At 40.5% G+C, this 23979-nt stretch overlaps 1 protein-coding gene and 1 pseudogene across 1 annotated transcript in view; one reads left to right on the forward strand and one right to left on the reverse strand.

Annotated features, from left to right (window-relative positions):
• The window catches only part of Lrch1 (leucine rich repeats and calponin homology domain containing 1), a 206013-nt gene that overhangs the window by 5961 nt on the left and 176073 nt on the right, over nt 1-23979 (reverse strand). Inside the window, exons 19-20 of the mRNA XM_029559249.1 lie at nt 22027-22164; nt 17302-17379 (exon numbers count right to left, since the gene is read on the reverse strand). Of these exons, the coding sequence (XP_029415109.1) occupies nt 17302-17379; nt 22027-22164 (216 nt within the window). The remainder of the gene's footprint in view (nt 1-17301; nt 17380-22026; nt 22165-23979) is intronic.
• On the forward strand, nt 5679-7874 carry LOC103726764 (annotated as a pseudogene).

A 23979-nucleotide genomic window follows, 5' to 3' on the forward strand; every position in this document is an offset into this window, starting at 1 on the left:
ATATATCAGAAATCCATTTTTCATACCCTTCCTTTCCCTTTTCATTCAGAACCACCAAGATCATGTTGATAGTTGGGAGTATCTAAGATTAACCTAAAAAGACAGAAACCTTACTAAAAAATGTAGCAGTCCTGACTATTCCATCACAGGACGGGGATGGACATGGGATTTATAACACTAGATGCTGTTTGGAAGAAGGAACACAAGGAACCTTCCAAAAATAGGGTGGGGGTGCTGACTTGTGCACAGAGGCCGTTTTCCATCCTAGTAGTCCTGTCATTGTTATCTCCTGAAAGTGGGCTCAGAAGTTGGACTGGAGTTGCTGTGGCTTTACCCTGGAACTCGGAATGGCACAGAAAAGGAAAGGCCTCAAAGGGCCACACAGGTTAAGTGCCACTTCAGAAAAATCCTGAAAAAAGCAGATTTAAGGCAGATATGACTGTGTGTTCACGACTTTATATGAACTCAGATCGTCCTGTTACAAGTTGCTAAGAGGCACTGTTGAAAATGTTTCAGAGGACAATAAGCATATCCATGAGCTTCCACTAATATATGTTAAAGCAGAGTTGAGTTACAAATATTACCCTGCTTAATGACAACACTTTAATTCCCTTCAAAGCAGATGCTTTTTGTTACTTCCTCAATGGTGGAGTTGATCAGGTTCACTGGCATCCTCTCATCCACCCCTCTTCTGAGCCACAGCAAATAAGGTTAGAAAAGTTGGGGAAGTCATAGAGAGTAAGTATTGTGAAAGTGTGCTTGGGTACTTCCTGTATGCCTGGCACAATGCTACACATTCACCTTGGTTATTTCCTTAAGAAAATTCTGCAAAAGTCGGACATTAGTATTACCATTTAACAAACAAGAAAATAAGTCTGTATTAAGTTCCTTCAAGTCACCTTGTTTATGTTACACAGTTGGGAAGTCCTGGATCTTAAGAGGTTACAGATATGACACAGGAGGGGTTTCCCTAGCCCTGGGAGTTCCTTGATGCCAAGTCACATCAATCACATTATGTGGGACCAGAGAATGCTCCAGTCAGTGAAAGTCATTTGTTAGCTCTGCCACTCAGTGCTTTGGTTTTTCTTCTTACTGAGGGACAAAGATCTTGTCCTGGCAGGGAATGCCCTGGAGTATGAGACTAACTTTCTGTCACTGTTGGCTCTCTTCTCCCTCTAATTTCTAATGCTGATTATGAGCCATCCCCTACTTCAAGGCCAAGGCACTAGTCTAAAATGAAATCCTTTGTATCGGCTTATTTCCCTCGCTTCAGTCTGTTTCTTCGACAGAAGGTTCTGGGACTGAGTTGTTTGAAACTTAGAATTGTGTGTTTGCTATTTTACTAAGGGGGGAACTCATTCTAGTTCTGCCTCTAATGGCCACTGTCTTGCTACTCCTCCCTTGGTTCTTGACTTGGCAGCCAAGCTACTCGCTCACTCCTTCTCTCCCTAGAACGCATTCTCCACATATCCCCATCCCGTCATTGTTCTGCCCCCTTCACCAGGCTGTCCCTATGTATTTTCTAGGCTTAGAGTTTTATTGGCATACAGACCTGTCCACTGGCTTATGTATCCTCTATGGTAGCGTTTATGCTACAAAGGGAAACTGAATAGTTGCAACCAAGGCCATCCAGCCTAAAAAGCATAAAATATGTGCTATCTAGTCCTTCCCCCCAAACACTGAAACCTGGCATAGACTTTTCTAGCTTGTGATAATCAAGTTCCTCTCATTGATAAAACCCTACTCAGGTGTCTTGCTTTAGTGGGGCTCCTTTTTACTGGTCCTAGTTCCATAGTGTCCTCAAGGACAATGAAGTACATATAAACCACAAGTCCATAAATAAAACTGTCACAAATTTTAGAAATTCTAACTGAATGGAGAGTTGCAACCAAGTGGAAGAGCCAGAGAAAGAGATCATGAAGGGCTACTTCAAAAAGAAAATCTGTAGTCAGTTCTTTTTATCATGTATTAGAAATATTGACAATCTTTCTTATGAGAAGATGGAGATTTGGTATGCAAGATAAATAACTGAAGCCATGACCACCTCTCAGCCTCTAAGCAGACCAGCCAGGTGTCCCAGAGCTGTAATGGCAGGTGTCATGTCAGCACGTGAGCTGGTGTTTGGTACCTTAGAGAAGAACCATGGAGGTTTAGTATTCCAAAGAGAAATTAATGGCTTGTTATAAGCAAAGCAATTCAAAGTTTTGCCTAAAGGGGTGAATTAATTATCTTCTGTGAATTACTATACGTAAAGAAAAATAGCATCCAATAAATCCCAAGAAGGACAGCATATTAGGGAATAAATTCATAACATGAAAATGAAAAGTGCATCCAAGGGATCTCCTAGATGCCAGGGGCAAATTCCAATGGAGCTGGAGAACTACTGAATCAGCTTAACACTGGTGACTAAATCTAATCTGACATGATTCTTTTATTCACTCAGGTTTTTTGTTTTTGTTTTTGTTTTTTTTTTGTTTTTTTTTTTTTTTTTTTTTGTCTTTTTGAGACAGGGCCCCAGCTGTCCTGGAACTCACTATGTAGACCAGGCTGGCCTTGAATTCACAGAGATCCACCTGCCTATTCACTCTGTTTTTATTGATAGTATTTTCTTTGAGATAGCAACCCAGTAACTGTTCTCTTTTTTCCCTTTCCCCCAACATAACGAAGAGGAGAAACAAACAGTGGTGACCACTGAAGGGAAGCCTCCACGCACAGCACAGCTGGATGAAAATGCTGAGCACTACTCTGGGCACTCATGAATAAATGTATCGATGGGCCAAAAACAAAAGCTTTTAATAATCACCCAAAATGTGTTTATTAAGCAACTCATGGCTTCGGGTGCTCATCAGACATTGTACAAAGGGATTTTATTGTTACAGATTGGAAAGTACAAGATAGCACCAAAGGTAGTTCAGTACATCTGCGGTTTATACAGCCACAACTGAAGTCCAACAACTTCCACATACCCTGTATTCACCAAAAAACACAAAGCTGGGAGGGAAAGGCTCAGATAATTCAATGGATTATTGTGTAAAGAATGTTTCCTTCAAAAAAGTCTGATCTGATTTAGCAACAAGGAATTTTAATATACATATCTCTTTAAGTATGGAGATTTTTCAGAATCTCCTCTTCCCTGTACTCATGAAAATGTTCAGAAAAATAAAATCATCTTCTTAGCAGTTAGGTCTGAGGACTGTCTGCATCTCAGCAAACTAGACATTTATTTTGAGGACATTAACTCCACCATCTTTCCAACCCACCAAACAGCATTTGGCAAACAATATAAAATAAAGCAGAGAATTGGCTGGACCTTGGAGTGGGGTCTTTTCCTACTGTAAAAAGACATCCCAGGATTCAGCACAATCTAGGCTGAAATAAGAGCCTAACATTTTTTCCTTTAATTAAAAGCTCATCAATTTGCTCCAAAAGCAGAGTTGATAGGCAATCCTTTATGCTGATTAAAAATAAAGGAGTTTGCTAGTTAATATAACCAGGAATAAAAGGCCAAATGGAAATTTAAAGTAAATGGAGAAACTACATTCCTTTAAAATAAGAGCAATCCTAGCATTAACTTCTGCCACAGTAACCCAAGCCCCAGGACGGAGACTGTTCTGTGACCCAGGTTTATTTGAAATTGAATAGTCAAACCCATCACATTCTGGACCTGCAGTTAGTATGTGAGGTATCAAGAAAGCAAAACAACCCATTACATTATGCAAAAACAAAAGTCCCTTCTGGCAAATGCTTTTCTTAGAGCCTCAGAGCAGACCTACTAAGTAAAAGGCAGTTTAAGCAGACCCACCAGGTGGTGTTCTAACAGAAAGGTGCTTCCTTACCCAGAACACCCCTGCAAAGGTCAGAGAGGGTTTGCTCAGGGTGGAAGTGGATGGCAACTCTCCTGGGTGCCCCTCATAGCTCCCCTTACAGCAAACAGAGAGGAATTCAACTGAACATCCTGCAAAGCAGTTGTTTTTTAGATCATACTTTCAACTTGGTCAACAGTGGGGTCATTAAAGACTTTTATAGATCAAATTTGGCCAAAAATGTTGGCTTCTTAGCTCTGTAAGGCAACCCCTCAACAGCTCAATTCCCAGTCCAGAATTAGGACTGGCATTAAATAGCAACACTTGCATATGTTAAACCCAGTCTGTTCCTGTCCTGGGTTCCTCTTCTCTCTACCCAGTGTAGTAGAGGCTCATGAGAGAGACCAGGACCCACAACAACACAATACTGATATTATGAGGATGAGGGGACATGAGGTATAGACACACTTTGCTGTCACTGTTGCTTTTCAGTTAAGTGCAGGAAATTACTAAATGGGAACTGCATTCTACAAAATTTGTGCTTCTGGAAAAATGGTTCCTAAGTGTTCAGCTTCAAAACTTGATAGGTTATTGAAGAGGTGACAGGGGTGGGGGTTTGCAAGGCAAAGGCTCCAATGGAGGAAGGAGCTGGAATGGACCGGGTGCCAGAGCAGAGTGTTTTGGATGCACATGCAGGTGTTATGCAGACAGAGCATTCCAGCGGTAAGTGATATAGACCAGCACTATAAAGAGAGCATGAACAAGACAGAAGCCTATAAGGTCCCTGGAGCGGAGGGCAGAAGTTGGTTGAGGGGGTTTCTCCCAGAGTGCCAGCAGAGTGTCAACAGTCTTTCGAATGTGACGAAAATCCAACTGTAGGATGTCATACGGAGAGCAGAGGTCGGCCTATTCCGAGGGCAGCCATTAGAACAGAAAGAGAGTGCATACGATTAAAAATATGCAAAAGAAAAGCTGGAAAGAAGCATACATTTTTGGTTACTAGCATATATCAGGAGCCAACCCTTATTTTAAGTAGGCAAGTTCTTTTATAAAGTAGAGTATCCCAGTGTACCTTATACATACTGGACAAGAGATCCTATCCACAATCATGTCCTGGAAGAACAGTATGCTCTGCAATTTATACACCATTCTGACATTAGAACAGTTTTACTATTCGAGTGGTAGTGTGTGCTCACCAGCAGCAAAAAAGAGCTTTTCATTTGAGACATCCAGGATTTAAACTTTACTAAGGAAAAGTATGAATTCTGAAATGTAATCTTTGCCCCTTTAGCTACTTTTGTTGTAGCTGTTGTTGAGTCAGGGTTTCACTACACAGCCCAGGCAGGCCTTAAACCCAAGAGCCTCCACACTTAGCCTCCCAAGTGCTGGAATTACAAGCATAAACCTCTGTGCCTAGGATCATCAACTTTTAATCCATCTCTCTCCCTCTTCAATATAAACTGAGTATTTCTCCCTGAAAGTTAACATACCACACACACACACACATCTAATGTAGTTTAATTTTAGGAATATGAGTAATTCTGTGAAATGCTAGTTCTAAGTATGCCTCTCCATGTGTCAAAAAGTACATTAAATTTTATGTTTTTGCTGTTATACATTAAAGTCCAGAGGAGGCCTCTGAGATACACACTTTGAAAAGCCTAACACATTACAGGGTTATTATCTAAATTCCTTGTCACTACTCAAGAATGGTAGATGACCTGGCCTTTATGCTTATCTCCATGGCAGTGTATATGTGCAAAAATCAGATGTCTGATCCAGACAGACTGCTTGGCCCACAGCTGTCATGTAGTAGTTTTCTTAGGCACTAAATTTCTGAACCAGAATTTTAAGCCACAGAGCTCAAAATTAACAATGATTTTAACTCATATGTCAGTAAGAAAGAAAGTTGTGGTTTTGTTTTCATCTGAAAGACTGAAAGTATTTGTGACATACCTCACAAATGCAACTTTATTTCCAAGTTAGGCAAAGCATTTAAAATAGATATAAAATTTTTTTTACACACACACACACACACACACACACACACACACAAACACTTTGCTGCAATATTAGTCTTTTTATTCTAGCTTCCTTGCTAAGCAGGCCAATCCCAATTGGAAGGCTATTCTAAGTTTGAGGGCTTGTCTTGTCTGTATCCCTTAAAGGTAGCCTGATACCCTTACGTGAGCAGGAATTCTGTAATATCCAGTGGGCTGAAGAAGAGAAAAATCATTAATGATGACAGGGATAATCTTGACAAATGATATTTTAAAGTTTTATTTTGATTTTGTGTGTATTAGTGTGTCTGTGCACATGTATGCAAGTGCCTGTGGAGGACAGAAGAGGGCACTAGATCCCCTGGAACTGGCGTTAGAGGTGGTTGTGAGTTGTCCCACTAAGGTACTGGGAACTGAACTTGGGTCTTCTGGAAAAGCAACAAGTGCTTTTAACTGTTGAGCCACCTCTTCAGCTCGAACAAATGATAATTTACGATTAACAAATCATGTTAAATAGATTGAACATAGATTCAATCTTACATGTTTTCTCAGTAGATCTTAAAGAACAAAGCTACCACTGTTAAGAGTTCTCCCAAGAATCAAAACAGCCACATGTAAACTGGATCTTACTGGGGGGCAGGTGCTTGTCAAGGACTAATAGATGGGGAAACCTCTCTGTCCATTAGGAAAGGTTTCTACTACAATAAGAACTTTCTAGAGAGCTTTCTGCAGGGTGGGCTAATTCTGCACTGGCTCTTCAGGAGGGGTGACAGTTGTTGTAGGGTGATACCAGTGTAACCTTTGATGACACAATGGATGAAAGTGTGATCAAGTACAAAATATGGGGAAAAAATTTAAAAAACCACTGCTCCTCTTTATGATCTGATGACTACCTATGCCGTGGGGTGGCCCACATAAACTGGCCAATGGCTTCCAGATGTAACCAGACCTGAAGAGAAGCATTTCAGCATTCACTGATTTGTCCTGGAGACACACATTGGATGAATGAAACCACCTTGTGATAGACAGTATCCAGCTCCTAACAATGATGCTCAGTTTGGTGCATCATACTACGACAGCAGAAAAGGAGAATCGGAGGTTTGGGGAACATTGAAATAGAAATCAAGATTAACTACGAAGGAGAAGTAAACAGGGCTGGTTACAAGCTCCAGAACTCTTGTATCATTACAACAAAGGCTCCATTCAGTGATGTTGTTTTTTACTAGACAAAGCATACTTCTAAACCAGACCTTTCTGGAGGGTGTGATCCAGAACTGTTTCTGTGGAGATGAGAAGGAAGACAATGGGCTTTCTTGAAACCCAAATCTCAGTGGTCACTGCTGAGTGCTTCAGATGACCATAGCACCAGCCTACAGGACATCAGCGAGGTTACAAAGGAAGGAAAAGTGGTGGACGCAAAGACCATCTTTATAGGACATACAGCAGTAGGAGAAGACATTTCCTGGCAGCTGCTCCATGAGTCTCTGTTTGAGCTAGCTAATAATCAGAAACTCATGACTTGGGATACTTGTTCAAACACTCCCAAAGCAAACCAGTGGTTGATGCTCACACTGCTGCTGAAGTAAATTACCTGTCTTTCAGTCTTTATAGTGAGTTCATTCTTGCCACAGGGTCACCTGACAAGACTATTGCCTTGTGGGCTCTCAGAAATCTGAAACTCGGGTTTCATTTGTTTGACTCACGTAAGGATGAAATATTCCAAATTCAGTGTTCACTTCACAATGAGACTATTTTGGCTCCCAGCGGTATTGATCATAGACTGAATATCTGGGATTTAAGTAAAATTGGAGAACAGTCCCCAGAAAGATGTAGAAGATGGCCTACCAGTGATGTGACCACCACCTTCATGGAGGTCACACTGCCAAGATCTCTGATGTCTCCTGGAGTCCCCAGTGAACCTTGGGTGATTTGTTCTGTATCAGAAGACAATACCAAGCAAGTGTGGCAGATGGCTGAGAACACTAACAAAGGAAGTGTAGATCCAGGACAAGGACCCTGGCATTCCTGCATGTGTGATTTTAGGCACCTCTTGTTTTCCTCAGAACCCTGAGATGGATTTAACACCAGTTTGAGACACAGATTTTGCTCTGCTAGCCCTCTATAATAGGTGCCACCAGTAATCCTATGAGCCCAAACAGTGTGTGCTTTCTAAATCTTAAGTACACGTCTTAATTCAATAAAGCACAGACACTTAAATGTTCTTCAGAAATTTTCTAGTAACAAACCCCAGGTTTAAAGTAGCTGCAGAAATGGGGCATATTATGTATGATTATTTTTCTCCTTAAGCTATGTTCCCAAGTTTGTCAGGCTCTGTAAGTAAAGGCTAGAGTGAATATGGAAGAGCACCAAGACACTTTAATGGATGGCTAAACCATGAAATATAAATATTACAAGATGTCATTTTCATTCAGGAATTAGGGGAGGTTCAAGTCATACAGATTCCTACTATATGGTCCTCACAAGACTCTCCAGGACGCATTTTTCTATGTGGCCCAGTTTCCTCTTGGATTCTTCAGTTAAGCCCTACATGCTCCCCCTTCCCCTCCTTAGTGTTTTGTTTTGTTTTGCTTTTGCTCAAAATGTATTTCTTGAGCTGTTTTCATATTATTCTTTCCCTTCTGCAAATGAACTTTATTGTGTTTTTTAAAAAACTTTGGACCACCAAGTTATGAAGATGTCTGATAATTTTTAAAATTATTTTTTATTGTATGTGTATGAGCAACTTGCTCCATGTATTTAAGTACACCATGTGCAGTGCAATACCAATACCCATGAATGCCAGAAGAAGGCACTGGATATTCTGGCACCGGAGTTACCGCTGTTGTTGGTTCCCACGTGGGTGCTGGGAACTGAACTCAGGTCCTCTGCAAGAGCATCTCTTAAGTGCTGAGCCATTTCTCCAGCCTCAAGATGTATGTTTTTACCTGGCAGTTAGTTATATAACAGTTAAACTTTCAAGTTGAGAGTGAATTGACAGTTTATATTTATTTTTATAAAATAAATTAATCCTTGATACGAGTTGCTTTTTTTAAGGGGTTAGTCCTTCACCACCAGAGTTTGATACCCTCTTCACTGTGGTTGATCTATTTTACCATCAGACGTGTTACTGTGTCACTGTTTATAATGGAGTAAATTGTTTTTCTACATTGAAAAAGCAAGCTTTCTATTGCAATGCTGTACTTAACCAGTGAAGTCTCAGAAAAGCAGACAAAACAGAAGATTTAAACACAAACTGAAATGCAATTTTCACAGAGCATTTACATGTTAGAAGCAAATCATTTTGCCAGGAGCAGTGGCATATACACTTATGATCCTAGCCCCTGAGGCTGAGGCAGGAGGAGTGAGAATTTGAGGCCAGCCTGGATACATAGCGAAACTGTTAACAAACAACAACCAAAACAAAGAGCAACAAAAAACCAAGCAAGTCATTCTATCTCCAGCCAGAACACTAGGAGCATACCAGTCCACTGCCCAGGAGTACCATCTAGGGACAGGGAGTCAGACCGCTGTGAAGTTTTTAGGGTACTTATTCAAATGAGGTAGGCACACTCAACAGTACAGTTTTTAGGGAGGTTGGCAACACAGACCATTCTTTTCATGGAGGAAACAATTCCATGACATCACAGAAACCAGGCCTAATTACCGCAGGAGAGGTGTAGCGTCTCAGGCTACAGTGGTTTAAGTTAAATCATGATCTCTAAGAAAAATGAGTGGAACTAAGCCTGGTTGGCAGGCAAATTACAATTGCCGGGTGGAATGTTGGTGGTCTGCGGTATCTGCCTGAAAACTGGTCTCTGACTCAGTCCTTTGTCATGGAGCCAGCAGCCAGCAGCTCCAACCCTGGAAAGGAGGCTGTCATATTAACCATGGAGGAAATGCCTAAGGGAACTTGGAGTTTTCTGACCCTTTGTGCTTCCCCCAAATTAGCCCTTATGAGAGAGATTCCGAGCTTAGAATATACTTTCATCACTGAAAATTAAATTGGAGAATACTAACGCGGGAAATTTACAGAGAGGCAAAACTTCTCTCCTTTTTTATAGAGTATTTGTAATGACTGAAAACATTTGAAAAACAGTTAATTCACACAGAACTATTCCGAGGCACGTGTGGATGCTATTTCTTATTATAGAGAACAAAAGTCGCAATCAGCTGAGTCTAATCAGCTTAAAAGAAACAGAAGTATGTGACCGAACTTACTACTAAAAGATTGACCAGGCTCCCCAAACACTATGGGTTTACTAACAGAAGATAGACAGGTCTGGCAACAGGACTAGTTTCAAATATCTGGGTGTCAGTCAAAATTCTTTTAAGATGTTTTTTATTGGCATACATCAGCATATGTACCTCTCTGACTTTTTCACCCTCATATATGATGGATTTGAGTCATAATCACCCTCTAGCTGGTCCCCTTCTTCCCTTGAAGACTCCCCCTCTACTCTCATTTTAAAATTTTTGTTTAGCTAGATCCTGCATATGAGGAAAAAAAAACATGCCATATCAGTCATTCTAAGTCTAGCTTATTTTGCTCAAAATGATTATCTCCAATTATACATATTTTCTAGCAAATGATATAATTTCGTTCTTCTCCATTGATGAATAGAAACTTCATGTGTATATCTCACATTTGCCTTATCCATTCATCTGCTGCTGGACACCTAGGCTATATTATACTGACTGACTGGCATATGTTGAACCATCCTTGAAGCCCTAGAATGAACCCAATGTGATAATGAAGTATTACATTTGTAGTAAGGTGTTGAATTTGTTTTACAAGTATTCTATTGAGGAAAAACTGGTCTGTGGGTTCCATTTTATGTTGTGTCTTATCCAGTTTTAATATCAGGGTAATATTGGCTTTGTAGAATGAGTTAGAACTGTTCCTTCTCTTTCTCTTTTATGGAATATTTAAAGACTATTTTTAAAAAATATTTTACTTATTATTTTTATTTTGTGTGTATGAGTGTATTACCTTCATGTAGGTAGGTAAGTGCACCCGTGTCGTGCAATGCCCACAAAGGACAGAAGAGGCCATCAGATCCCCTGGAACTGGCATTACGGATAGTTGTTAGCTACCATGTGGGTGCTGGGATTCGAACCCTGGTCTTCTGCAAGAAAAACTGGTGTTCTTAACTGCTGAGCCATCTCTCCAGCCCCTGAAGACTATTTATACCATACAGGATAAATTCTAAGAGCTAAGCATTATCTAGGCAAGAAATTTTATTTAGAAAATTGGAATACTTTTACATAAACATAATTCAACTTTATAAATCAATATGCTTGTAAAGTATTTTAATTGAAAATATCATAGTACAAGCATATCAGTGGTCACTCCAAAAGTTTAAAGCCTCAATTCATTGACAAGGTATAGTCTGGATGGGATGAGAGGAAGATGGGAAAGGATTTTCAATTCTTTCCAAATATATGATAACTGACAATTTAAGAACTTAGAGGGTAACTCTAATATTGTTAAGCTAATTTATCTATATATGTAATTTTATGGTTAAAAATTGGGTCTGTTTTAAATTTTCCCGTATGCCTACACACACACACACACACACACACACACACACACACACACAAACAGAAGAGCAAGGTGGTCAGCCATCTGAAGAAAAGAGCTAAATGAGTGTTTCTGAAATGAAATTTAAAATGTCCTTAAATTTGACGGGTGTGGGGATGTACACTTTAATCCCAGAGTTGGGAGGCACAGGCAGGTGAATCTCTGTGATATCAAGGCCAGCCTGGTCTACATAGTAAGTTCCAGGTCAGCTGGGGCTACAGAGAGATCCTGTTTTTTCTTTCTTCCTTCCTTTCTTCCTTCCTTCCTTCCTTCCTTCCTTCCTTCCTTCCTTCCTTCCTTCCTTCCTTCCTTCCTTCCTCCCTCCCTCCCTCCCTCACTTTTTTTAAAAAAAAGGTCCTTAAATTTAAAAACCCTCTAAGATGATTTGTTCTCAACTTATGGATGTAGAAAGGCTGCCAGGCTACTGACCAGAGGTAAGCAGGAGGCACCCATCTGGATATGGATGTTTATATAAAGAGTAAGTGCATACTAATAAAAAGATAAACTGATAGAGCTACAGAAATAGTTCAATGGTTAAGTGCATAGACTGCTATTGCAGAGGACCGAAGTCCTGTTCTTAGCACTTATATTGGGCGGCTCATAACTCTAGAGGATCTGATACACTCTTCTGGCCTTAGCAAGCAACTGTACTCACATGCACCCCCCCCGCCCCCGCCCCCCCCACCTCAGTGCTGGATAGCTTTAGTGTCAATTTGATACACCTGAGTTGAGAGAGCCTCAATTGGGGAATTGCCTCTATTGGACTGGCCTGTGGCCATGTCTAAGGGACATCTTCTTGATTGTTGAGTGATGTGGGAGGGCCCAGCCCACTGTGGGTGGTGCCACCCCCTGGGCAGATGGGCCTGTGTTACATAAGAAAGCAGGCTGAGCAGGGGCCAGGGGAGCAAGCCAGTAAGCAGCCCCCCTCCATGGCCTGTGCTCCAGCTCCTGCCTCCAGGATCCTGTCCTGAGTTCCTACCTTGGACTCCTGGATGAACTGTGACCCGGGAGATGTAAGCTAAATAAACCCTTTCCTCCCCAAGTTGGTATTGGTCACAGTGTTTTGTCACAGCAATGGAGAAACAAACTAGGACAGAAAGCTATCCAGCACCCTCTTGCCCGGAATCAAAAATAAAAAAGATGAGCAGATTGTACATATTAGAGCCAGGCTTTCCCAAAAATCAAGATCAACAAATTGGTATAATAAGCTTGTTGGCTCGCAGCTCTGGTTATTCAATCTCAGAATTAGCAAACACAGGGGCTGGAGAGATGGCTCAGCAGTTAAGTGCACTTGCTACTCTTCCAGAGAATCTGTGTTCAGTTCCCAGCACCCACATGGTGGCTCAAAACCATCTTTAACTCCAGTTCCAGGGGATTCAATACTTCTGGCCTCTGCAGGAACCAGGCACATATGTGGTGGTACACTTACATACATCCAGGCAAGACACTCATGCACATCAAATAAAAATAAATACATCTTTAAAAAGAATTAACCAATATAAAGACAGAATGAAAATGAGTATCTTAATAAGAATCTCACTTCCACCCAAAAAAAGTGTTAGTTATGATTTAAATTGATACTAAAGTCATTGATTTGTGGCAAAAAAAAGAGACACAAGCTCAAAAAAGATGAGACTCATTTCCCTTCAAAATGAAAACAAAACTGTAGCTTCAATTTCCACAGTGCCCTTCAATAACAAATGTTCTGATAAGCTACATATGTATAATTTCCTAAACTTTCACAACAGGTATAAAGTAGGAAGTTTTTATTACTTTTAAGCAGAAAATCTCATAAAACACAACAGAAGTCCAAATACTAAAAGGTACTAAAAAGTAGAAAACATCCAATATAATTATGCCTACATCAACACAATCACTGTTAGCATATGAGTGTAAATTAGAATTTTATTTTTAGTTCTAGTTAGTGTAGAAACTGAGGTCCATCCAGTGGTCTTTCCTTGTAGATATGGAATGAAAAACAGTGGCCTCCTGAAGGGACACGCTGCCAGCTAGGCAGGACAGGCTTCTGCCTGCCAAGGTGTCCTCTCTGCTGCCAACTCATCTCTGTCTTAACTTTCTTCTCTGCTTCCTATCTAGTGACAGTAATGAAGGGCAAGGCTGGGCAGTGAGAAAATAAAGTAACTTTCTTCTCCAAATCTACTCCCTTCCCCCGCCATCTAAACAGGAACCTCTGCTAAGCTAAACACTTTATTCCTAAGGGTCCTAGGACCAAGGCTACTTACTTAAAATGAGGCAGAAACATTTCCTCAGTGAACCAAATAAATATCTGTTGTCTAACACTTAAATTTTCTTTTATTTATTTTTTTTATTTTATGTGTTATGCCTGCATGCATATAAGTGCACCCATGTCATGCAGTGCCCACAGAGGGCAGAAGAGGGCATTGGATCCCCTGAAACTGGAGTCACAGATGATTGTTAGCTGCCATGTGGATGCTGGGATTCGAACCTGGGTCTTCTGTAAGAGCAGCCTGTGCTCTTAACCGCTGAGCCATCTCTCCAGCCCCTGTTGTGTAATACTTTCGATGCTTCATAATCAGAGACTTCTCTAAACCTGAGAAATTAGTAGTTAGATTCCTAAAATAGTCTAAACTTTGGAATGACAGCCAACAATGAATCTTCTGTGTGCAAAGCAGAGGCTAGGAAGGGCCAGGCCAACTCAGAAATGACAGAGGAAGCTAAGATGTATATAAATAGCATCATGAATCCAAGGCCTAACCAGGTTCATATCTTGAGTGATAGAATCTATCCTGAGGATTTAGCAGCCCACTAAGCACTGTCCTCAAGACCAAGGTAAAGCTTACACACAGATCAGCCACACAGTTTGACTCTCCAGCATCTGCCTGGCAGTGCCTACAGTTCTGAATCTAGTCCACCGAAGAAGCCATTTGTGCACAGGAGCCACCTCAGAACCATTCTTTCCTACCCTATTGTAAGAAGTGGGCTTAACAGGCCACTGGAGGACAGTTTCACCCATACCCTCTACTATTTATTCATTGGGTTGAAGTGCTGTCTTACCACATCCTGCACGGGGACATATCCTGGCTATTCAACAGACCACAGCCTGGTTCTGAGGATTTAGCTGTAAACATCTGGGATTATATTAAAAAATGTAAGAAACAATAACAATTGGAATGATTTCAAAATTATTCCCTCTGCATCATTTGCATAACATTATTTAAATTTATCTGCTCAGCTCATGTCTAACCCTATGAACCTGATAAATTATGAAAACTACTTGCCCTGATTTTAGGTTGTAGGTTCAAATGGTGATTTGATCATTGAGGGGAATGAGTAAAGTCTTGGAGCACAGCTCTCACTTTTAGTCTGTATAGACAGGTTATTATTAGAAATTTAGCCTAAAAATTCACAGTTCAAGATCTTCATGGAACGCGCATGCAATCGTGTGTGTGTGTGTGTGTGTGTGTGTGTGTGTGTGTGAGTGGAGAGGATCAACTATGTTTACAGCTGAGAAACCAATAAATATTTTGTTATTCAAATAGTTCAATGCAATGATGTAAGGTCTCTATATTTTTTTGGTAACAAGTGTTTTTAAATATCTAATTGTAGATAGTGAATTTCTACAAGTATTCCTTTGATACAATTATCTTTTTAGAATAAATCATTAGTTATACTGGGCCACAGGCACATGCAAACATCAACTACTTCAAGAAGGGAAAAGGAAAGAAGGAAGACATTGGACTCCACAGTTTCATTCTGTGATCTCCCTGCACGAACTGTTCCCTCGTGCATTTTGTGAAATGAAAATATTCTGCTTAGAGCAAGCAGGAAGATTTGCTAATTACCTCCAATGGGGAATTTCCAGTTTTCCATTAGAGCATACCTTCCTTACTTCAAAATTCTCTCTAGAGAATTTTAGTTGTTAATAAATATTTTTTTCCCAGTAGCAGTGACCACAGAGTTATTGATAACTCTAATCACCAGTAAAATGCTATTGGATTATCCACAAGGATAGATACACAAACAGACACACAGACACACAGACTGTAGACTTGCAAATCACTTATAACTTTAAAAATAGGGGCTGGAGAGATGGCCCAGTGGCAAAGAGCACACTGGCTGCTCTTGTAGAGGGCCTGGGTTAGAGTCCCAAAACCCACATTGTGGCTAACTGCATGAACTCTAGTTCCCAGGGAATCTGATGCCCCCTCTTCTGACCTCTGTGACCTCCATAAGCATTGCATGATGCTGTGCATTTACATATATGCAGGCAATATACTCATACACATAAAAGTAAATAAAATTTTTTTAAAAGAAGTAACGAAATATTGGAACACTGGCAAAACTGTCACTCACTGTCCGACCTTCTTGGGAATTATGAGCTGCCCATCAGGCTGGAGCACCAGGACAGAGGCATAATTTAGACCTTGCTCTGCATTTTTATAGAACTTCAATTTCCTTTTTCCACTATAAAAGGAAATTCAGTTACCAGCCTTCACTTACAGAAGTGGGTGAGGGTGCTCACATTCCATGCTGTGCCATTGATAAGCGGAGAAACAGTGTTGCTGAGAATGAGTTCATAACGCATCAGGGCTTGTAGCACAGACCCAAATAGTTTATCATTGGAAACTGGGCACAAGAGTTCTGATTTACACAAGGGAATTCTACCTGTCCCGTGACAGAATCAAATTATTAGGGAAAAGTGTATAGTGACATATTTAAAGCCAAGAGTTTATATGCAATATGGAATGCACACAGACAACGCGGACGCACAGATTAACAGAATTGAAGGAAGAACAGATCACAAAGACATTTTGGCCATTCTATAAAAATTAGATTTTTAAAAAAACTGAATTCCTAAGTCTCTTTTCATTGATACAGCTCTGACTTAAGAATGTTTTAATAATGTTTTCTTTTTCCTTAAGTAATGTTAGAATCCTTCCCCTAAGCTGTATCCTTTCCCAAGCTGAAATACGGGAGGAGGAAGAAGGACAGGAAAAGAGAGCTTTGTCAACGTTAACAACATTGTGCAGAATTCCATCCATATGTGATTCACATGTTCAGAATTTCTTACAAGAGTAGTTGTTTTTTTCTCTTAAGCTTGCTTTATCTCTGAGTCATAGGAGAGACAGAACGCATAAGAAATATAATTTCTATTCATTTCTGTTTAGCATAATGATAAAAACTTCTTAATTCACATAGCTACTCCCTAAATCCTGAAGTCATTTAATGCTAAGAGCAACAAAATCTCTAAAAAGTCCCCAAATCAAACACCTGTTTGAGGATGAGCCTGGGAGAGGAACACGTAACAACTGTACAATTAGGCAGAAAACAGCCAGTACAGGCTGACAGCACAAGGATACCCCCAAAACGTAGTTAACAACCTGCAAAGCCACATGCATCATTATCATTAGTGATAATAACAATCATTGTATTTTCAGTGAATATTAGTTGACTTGCACACTCAAAATGCAACCAGAGGAATTAACACGAGCAGTCAGCAGCAACATAGGCCTCTGCCTAACAGCCTGGGCTGAGGAAGCCCTGCTCCAATCAGCAGCACTTAGCTACTCTGTGGAACTGGTCGGAGAGTCCCTTGCAGCCTCAGCAATTTCTGCTCTTAGAGAATCTACTGACTCTCATTAATTTAAATTAGCTGATTAGTTGGGTTTTTTTAAAGTTTGGGTTTCACATTTATTTCAAAACCTTAATGAAATTATTTTCCCTTTTTCCTCATCACTGAACATACTATATAAAGCCACTTTAATTTCATTGAGATAGAACAATTTAAATTCAAATTTACCTAACTTACTCAAGGCTATTCCTTGAAAAAGATTGAGTCAAACAACAACAAAAAGATGTATAAAGCCTTATATCTATTCAATTGTTCACACTGTTTTTACTAAAATATGGTTATTTGAACTAAGTCTGATGTTACCTCTGGTACTCCAAGTTTTCGGCAGGCTTCCAAAAAATTTTCCACATTTCTTCTGCATTTGGCCATACTAAGTTTGGGCTAGAAATGCAAACACACAGAAATAACATTATTATAATAAAAATTATCCAGAAACAGCAACCTAGAGATTAAAAACCTTAATATTTTGGGTCATGTTCTTGTAGATACTATGTGTTTGTGTGTGTGTGTGTGTGTGTGTGTGTGTGTGCATGCATACACAGATTCAGACACATATAGGTAGTTATATAAGTGTTTATACAGATATATATAAGGCTAATATGCCAGCATATATCTATGCAGTTTTTTGCTTATTTATGTAGGCATGTATATCCATCTATATATGCATACACACATACATATACACATGTAGTTTTTATGGGGTTATAACTGTTGAATAACCCTTTAGTTCACCTAAAAATATACCTCAACAACAAATGCATGTCTATATGGAAGGTTTAAATTCACCGGGCTGCTTAATTGTCTCCTCACCAAAACAAGGTTTAATCAGAACAAAACAAAAAGGTAAACAGCACTAAAAACAGTATATGTTCAGAACGCAACCCAAAGCCTTCCACAGCTGCAATTACCTTCTCTTCAGATGACACTGCAGGTGTGCGATGGGTAACAGATTCATTGGAATCATACTTGATAATTTTTCCACAGTAAATTTTAAACGCTTGCTAAATTTTAACGTTCCACTCTTAATTCCCTTAAAAAGGAAAGCAAGGGGCTGGAGAGATGCCTCCATGGTTGAGTACTGACTCTTCTTCCAGAGGACCTGGGTTTAGTTCCCAGCACCCATATGGCAGCTAACAACCATCTATATCTCCAGTTCCAGGATCCAGTGCCTTCTTCTGGCCCCCGTGAGCATTGCACGACATGGGTATACTTATACACATGCAGGCAAAACACTCATACATATAAAATAAAAATAAAAATTGAAAAAATGTTAAAAAGAAAAACAAGAAATATGACTGACCTCAATTCTCCAGTGGAAAGATTGTTTTTTTTGTTTCTTTGTTTTTTATTGTTGTTGTTTGTTTAAAAAAAAAAACAAAAAAACAAAAAGCCTTATTTTGTGAACAGAGAAAAGTAAGCAGGTAAAGCTACCTATTACTATGTCAAACAACTTAGTCTAGAGACTAAACAAACACTGTCCAACTTAGCTAGAGAGGAAGTCCCCTCAATATGAGCCATAGAAGACACAGCCCACAGCTGTGGGTGGTCTTGCCATTGCCTGCCCTGAATGTCCTAGGGTAGGATGGCTATATGAAGCACATCCCAGCATTAAGAACAGAAAGAACATGGGAACAGAGAGGAGGAGATTCTAGATGAAACAGATGGGGTACCAGGAGACCTAGCATTGGTCTCTGATCCTGGGGGTCCATAATCTTCCTTCATGTACTTATTGTTCAAGAGGAGCTATTCTGAAACCCCAGTAATGCCCCACATCGTTCTCAGTTATCACAGAAGTACATGGAACGGGTTCTTCAAGTAACATAAAAATGCCTTCCCCTCTTGGGAAAAGGAAGCTCACTTAAAGCCTTAGATAGGGAAGCATTTGTGATGATGGCCAAGAGTTCATCCTCACCATTGGTCAAAGCATCAAAAATCACATTAATTACACTGACTGGGATGCCTATGTTTTGCTTATCAAATTCTCAAAAACTGAAGAAACTCACCCCCACCAAGGAAAATTCTCAGCACAATGACAATGGCAGTGACTCTACACTACATTCCCTTAGCTTGGCATTAAAAAAGAATGCACATTATGGTGCTGGAGAGGTAGCTCAGTGGTTAAGAGCACCAGCTGCTCTTGCAGAAGACCAAGGTTCAAATCCCAGTGCCCATGTGGTAGCTAACAACCATCTGCAACTCTAGTTCCAGGGGATCTAACACCTTCCTCTGTCTTCTCTGGGCACTGCACAACATGGGTGAACTTAGATATATGTAGGCATAACACTCATATAAAGTAAAAATAAATCAAAAAAATTTTCAATGCACATTAAACTCATGAATGAAAAATCAGAAAACTTAATGATGGTAGTAATATTGAAAGGACAGGAATCCTCGTCATCAATGACAGTGGAGACACAACTGTATTTATTGTGTATTCTGTGCCACATGCTATATTTAGTGCTAACGACACAATGGTAGAATCAAAAGACATAAACTTTATGGCCACTTGACTCCAGTTTAGTTGGAAACATTAACAGGTTGAAAGAAGCTATGTAATAACACAGGGTAGTTCCTAATGGTGGTGTGTGTGCTATAAGAAAAAAAAGACAAGGAAACCCAGGTCTAAGGAGTCAAGGAAAGTTCACCTCCTGTAAACACTGAGGCAGTAGAAAACAGTGGTTGAGCTGTGGAGGGGAGGGTAACAGGTACCATGGGTGCAGGTTCTATCGCTATAGCAGGGCTGGGTCCATCAAAAACCATTTCGAGGCCAGCAATATGGCTCAGCAGGCAAAGGTACCTGCCACCATGCCCAATGATTTGAGTTCAGACCCCGGACCCACATGATGAGAGAGGAGAACTGATTCTTACAAGTTGTCCTCTGACCTCCACACACATGCTATGGCAAATGCGTGTCTATATAGACACACACAGGATAAATAAACATGTAATAAGAAAAATACTCCAAGAAGCTCACAGAAGAATTTCCGGTAAGGGGACATTTAGAAGCAAACTGCACTTCTAAACAGAAACCTATAACACAATAGCACAATTGGTAAATTGGAAATTTAGGAAAAATGTTAATAACACAGAAAATCTGGACTTTCATAAACTTTAAATACTACTAAATAGTGTATGAGAGGAACACATTAAAAACACAAATGTATTTCCTCTTTTGATGGTAGGAAAAGGATCACTTATTTTTCCTGTTTTCTGTTATTTTCTTCAACCAAGCTCTATTTTCCAATTAAGAAAAATTTATTTAAAAAGGAAGTAGAGAAAATGAAAACATTTCTTTAAATGTACAACATTTTTTCTAGTAAAATAACAAAGTGTACAGGCTCCTGATTCTTAATGTCCTCTAACACCCTGCATGATCACAGTGCACATTCCAGTTACAGACAGAGGAATCTGAGAAATCCAGTGACAGTGTGGCACACTGCTCAGATGACTTTGTCAGTTTGGAATCTAACCATAAAAGATACTGGTGAGGGGCTGGAGAGATGGTTCAGCGGTTAAGAGCGTACACTGCCCTCAGGGGACCTGGGTTTAGTGCCCATATCAGGCCTTGAACTCTAGCTCCAAGAGATCTGACTCCCTCTTCTGGCCTCCACAGGCACCTGCACACATGTGCACATAGACACACATAAGCATATATAATCAAAAGATAAAAATGTCTTAACAACAACAAGAAGATACTGGTGAGTTCTACAGTCTATTATCAGACTGGAACTCACTGTTCTATGTTAAGGTTGCTAGAGGCAGATTTCAAAGAGAAGCCATACTGGTCTCCCCTTTATCTTGTTTCTGGGGCAAAAAAGTGGTTCAACTTTGGAAAGGAAAAAAAAACAGATTGATATTATAGGAAAGGCACTAACAGCTGAAATGGGATCATCAGCTAATCTTTCTGCTGCCAACAGAAAGGAAAGTCGGATAAACAAGGCCTTCACAAGGTCTTCTGGGGGAGGAAGGGAGGCTTCACACAAGCGGCCTCCCAACATACTGATTACATGGTCAGAATTATGCCTTGAGATTAGTAGCTCTGCTTCTGAAAGTCTGCTATATATAAACACAGATGTCAGCAATGTCTAGTCTGTCTAGTACCTCATGTCATCTTCACAAGAACAGGTCTATCATATGGAAGAGAAAATCATGCTAAAGAGAGGATGCAACTTGCTCAAAGTCTTATGGCTTTAGAAATAGATCTGGAATTTTAATCCAACCTTACATTCTTAGCTCCTGAACTCTGTAACTTTCCCTAACACAGCAAATCTGTGGGTACAAACTCTTTCTACTCTTGTTTGTTTAAACCCTCTCTCGGCTTCAAAGACAAGAGTATATATCTCTGATTCTCCGACTCTTAGGGTCTCTGGTCTGTAAGAGACTCTGTGATTTCTAGGGTGTATGTAGCTCAGTAGGGGAGCACTTGCTTATCAGACTGTGGCCCTGTGGTTGGATCCTTGGCAAAGGAAGAAAGGGAAAGAAGTAGGCAAGGGGCAAGAAGGACTAGGTGACTGACTTCTGGCTGACAGGCTATTAATGATATTTTCCACAGATGACGTATCTTCATAAGCTTTTCTAAGTCCCCAGTGATAAATACAAAGAGATTCCAACCAGTAATCCCAGCACTGGGGAGGTTGAGGCAGGAGGTAAGTTCAGGGCCAGCTTAGGATACATAGTGAATACACAGGGACACCTTATTGAGAAAGAGAGACAGTTCACTTAGAAGATGCCAATCCAATAGCTTTCTGAGAAGGCATTTAACTTTTAAAATAACCCTATATGAGAAATGAATTTTTATCTCTTATGGTCTTATAACTAGCATATCAATTGGTAATGTCTTTAAATTCACATTTGAGATAGTTACTGTCTTTTCCATACCAGGTTTTAAATATTTTCCCATTAGTGAAAATGCTATTTCCTCAGACCCTTCCCTTTGTTCTCTCTTTCTAGTTGTTTTGGGCCCAACAGAAAAGTTCTGTCCAAAAAAGACCCTGTTTGGTCAGTTTTCCCTTCCAGGGCAGTACTTACAACCGCAGGTGAGGGGACATGGATGCTGGCGACAGACCGTGGGCGGATGTGATTGGCCAGGTGGCAGAGCACCACTCCATCCATGAGCGCTGCCCCCAGGTCTTCATGCAATGTTACCTTCAGCCTCATCTCAATGCTCTGGGAGGTGGGGAGAGAAACAGAGGAGCCAGATGCTGCGGTTATAAGTATTTATGAACTAAAGTGTATTCTCAGAAAGGGGACAAAGATAAGCATATCTGGAGCTGGGAGATGACTCAAACATTAAAGTGATTACAAAGACTTGAGTTCAATCCTAGCACCTACAGTTTAAAAGAAAAAGTCTGGCATGGTAGTATATGCTTATAATCCCAGCACTAACAAAGACAGGATTCCTAGGGCTCCCTAGCCAGTCAGCCTAGCATACTCAGCAAGTTCCAGGCCAGTAAGAGACCCTGTCTCAAAAACAAAATGGTAAATGACACCTGAGGAATAACACCTAAAGTGATCCTCTGGCCTCTGTATACACGTGTACACATGTACGTGCACCCACATATACACAGAGGACGTCCGCGAAATGCTGACTTGAGTTAAATGTTTTCAAACAATGTAAACAAAACCTTCCTCTGTAGAAGAACAGATTCAGTTATGTTCTCCAGCCCCAGGGGATCTGATGTCTTCTCCTGGCCTCCACTGAATTGAAATGCTTCAATTAAAATAACATATAGAGAAATCATTTTTTTGTTTGTTTTCAAGACAGGGTCTTGTGTCAAACTCCCCGTGTAGCTAAGGATGATTTCAGGCATGTGTCACCATATCCAGTTTGAACTTCTTAAGTTGAATATTTTCTCAGCCTTGGCTATGAGACTATAAAAACATAATGAACTGATAAATAAAAACCAAACTTGACTGGCTCCGACAGGTTGCATGGGGGTACAAAGGAAAGTAAGGGAAGCTTTCCTCTTTTACCTTGTTGTAGTTGAGAAGTTAATTATTGTCCTTATTTTTAAAATTAAACTTGAGGAGCAGAAGCAATGGCTCATGGGTAAGACAAGCACTGCTCTTCCAGAGGACTGAAGTTCAGTCTCCAGGACCCATGTGCAGGCAGCTCACAAGTGCCTGTAACTCCAGTCCCAGAGGATCTGATATCTTCTCCTGACCCTCATGGATTGCACTTATGTGTACATATTCACACTCACACTGTGCTGGTTAATTTTTGTCAACTTTATCTAAACTTGATTCACCTGGCAAAAGGGACCTTCAGCTGAGGAATTTCCTCCTTTGCATCGACCTGTCTGCATGTCTGTGAGGCATTTTATTAACTGCTAACTGATGTGGGGGTGCCCAGCCCACTGTGGGCAATGCCAACCCTGGGCAGGTGGGCTGGGTCATATAAGAAAGGGAGCTGAGCAAGCCAGGGTTGCAAGCCAGTAAGCAGCATTCCTCCGTAGTCTCTGCTTCAGTTCCTGCCTCCAGCTTCCTGCCCTGAGGTCCCTCAGTGATGGGGCATGATGTGGAAGTATAAGCCAAAAAACCCTGTCCCCTCCAAGTTGCTTTTGGTCAACGTTTTATTACAGCAACAGGAAGCCAAACTAGGACAAAGACACACAGATACACATAATTAGGAAACCATGCAGAGAGGTTTCATATGCCATCTGCAAACTCAGGCTGCCCTATTTGGCTGCACCCACTGTCCTCCTAACCTGCACCCACTGTCCTCCTTCTACCTTTCTTTGTTCTAGAACTCTCTAGATATAAGTTTAGATCACGTGTTCTACCCCCACAGTGCCCTCAGGCTCTGTTCATCATGTTCAATCTGCTTTCTCTCAGCTGCTCAGATAAAATCCTTTCTATTACCCTTGTCATTCCACATCTTTCCATTGTCATTTCTGTTCCTCTGTGGCACCAACCACTGGGTTTCGCATTTGGGACAAGGTCTCTTGCAGTTCTCAATTTCCATCTAGTTCTTCTTTATAT

Source organism: Nannospalax galili, unplaced genomic scaffold, assembly GCF_000622305.1.
Source record: "Nannospalax galili isolate Female #2095 unplaced genomic scaffold, S.galili_v1.0 scaffold388, whole genome shotgun sequence".
In the NCBI taxonomy this organism is placed as follows: domain Eukaryota; kingdom Metazoa; phylum Chordata; class Mammalia; order Rodentia; family Spalacidae; genus Nannospalax; species Nannospalax galili.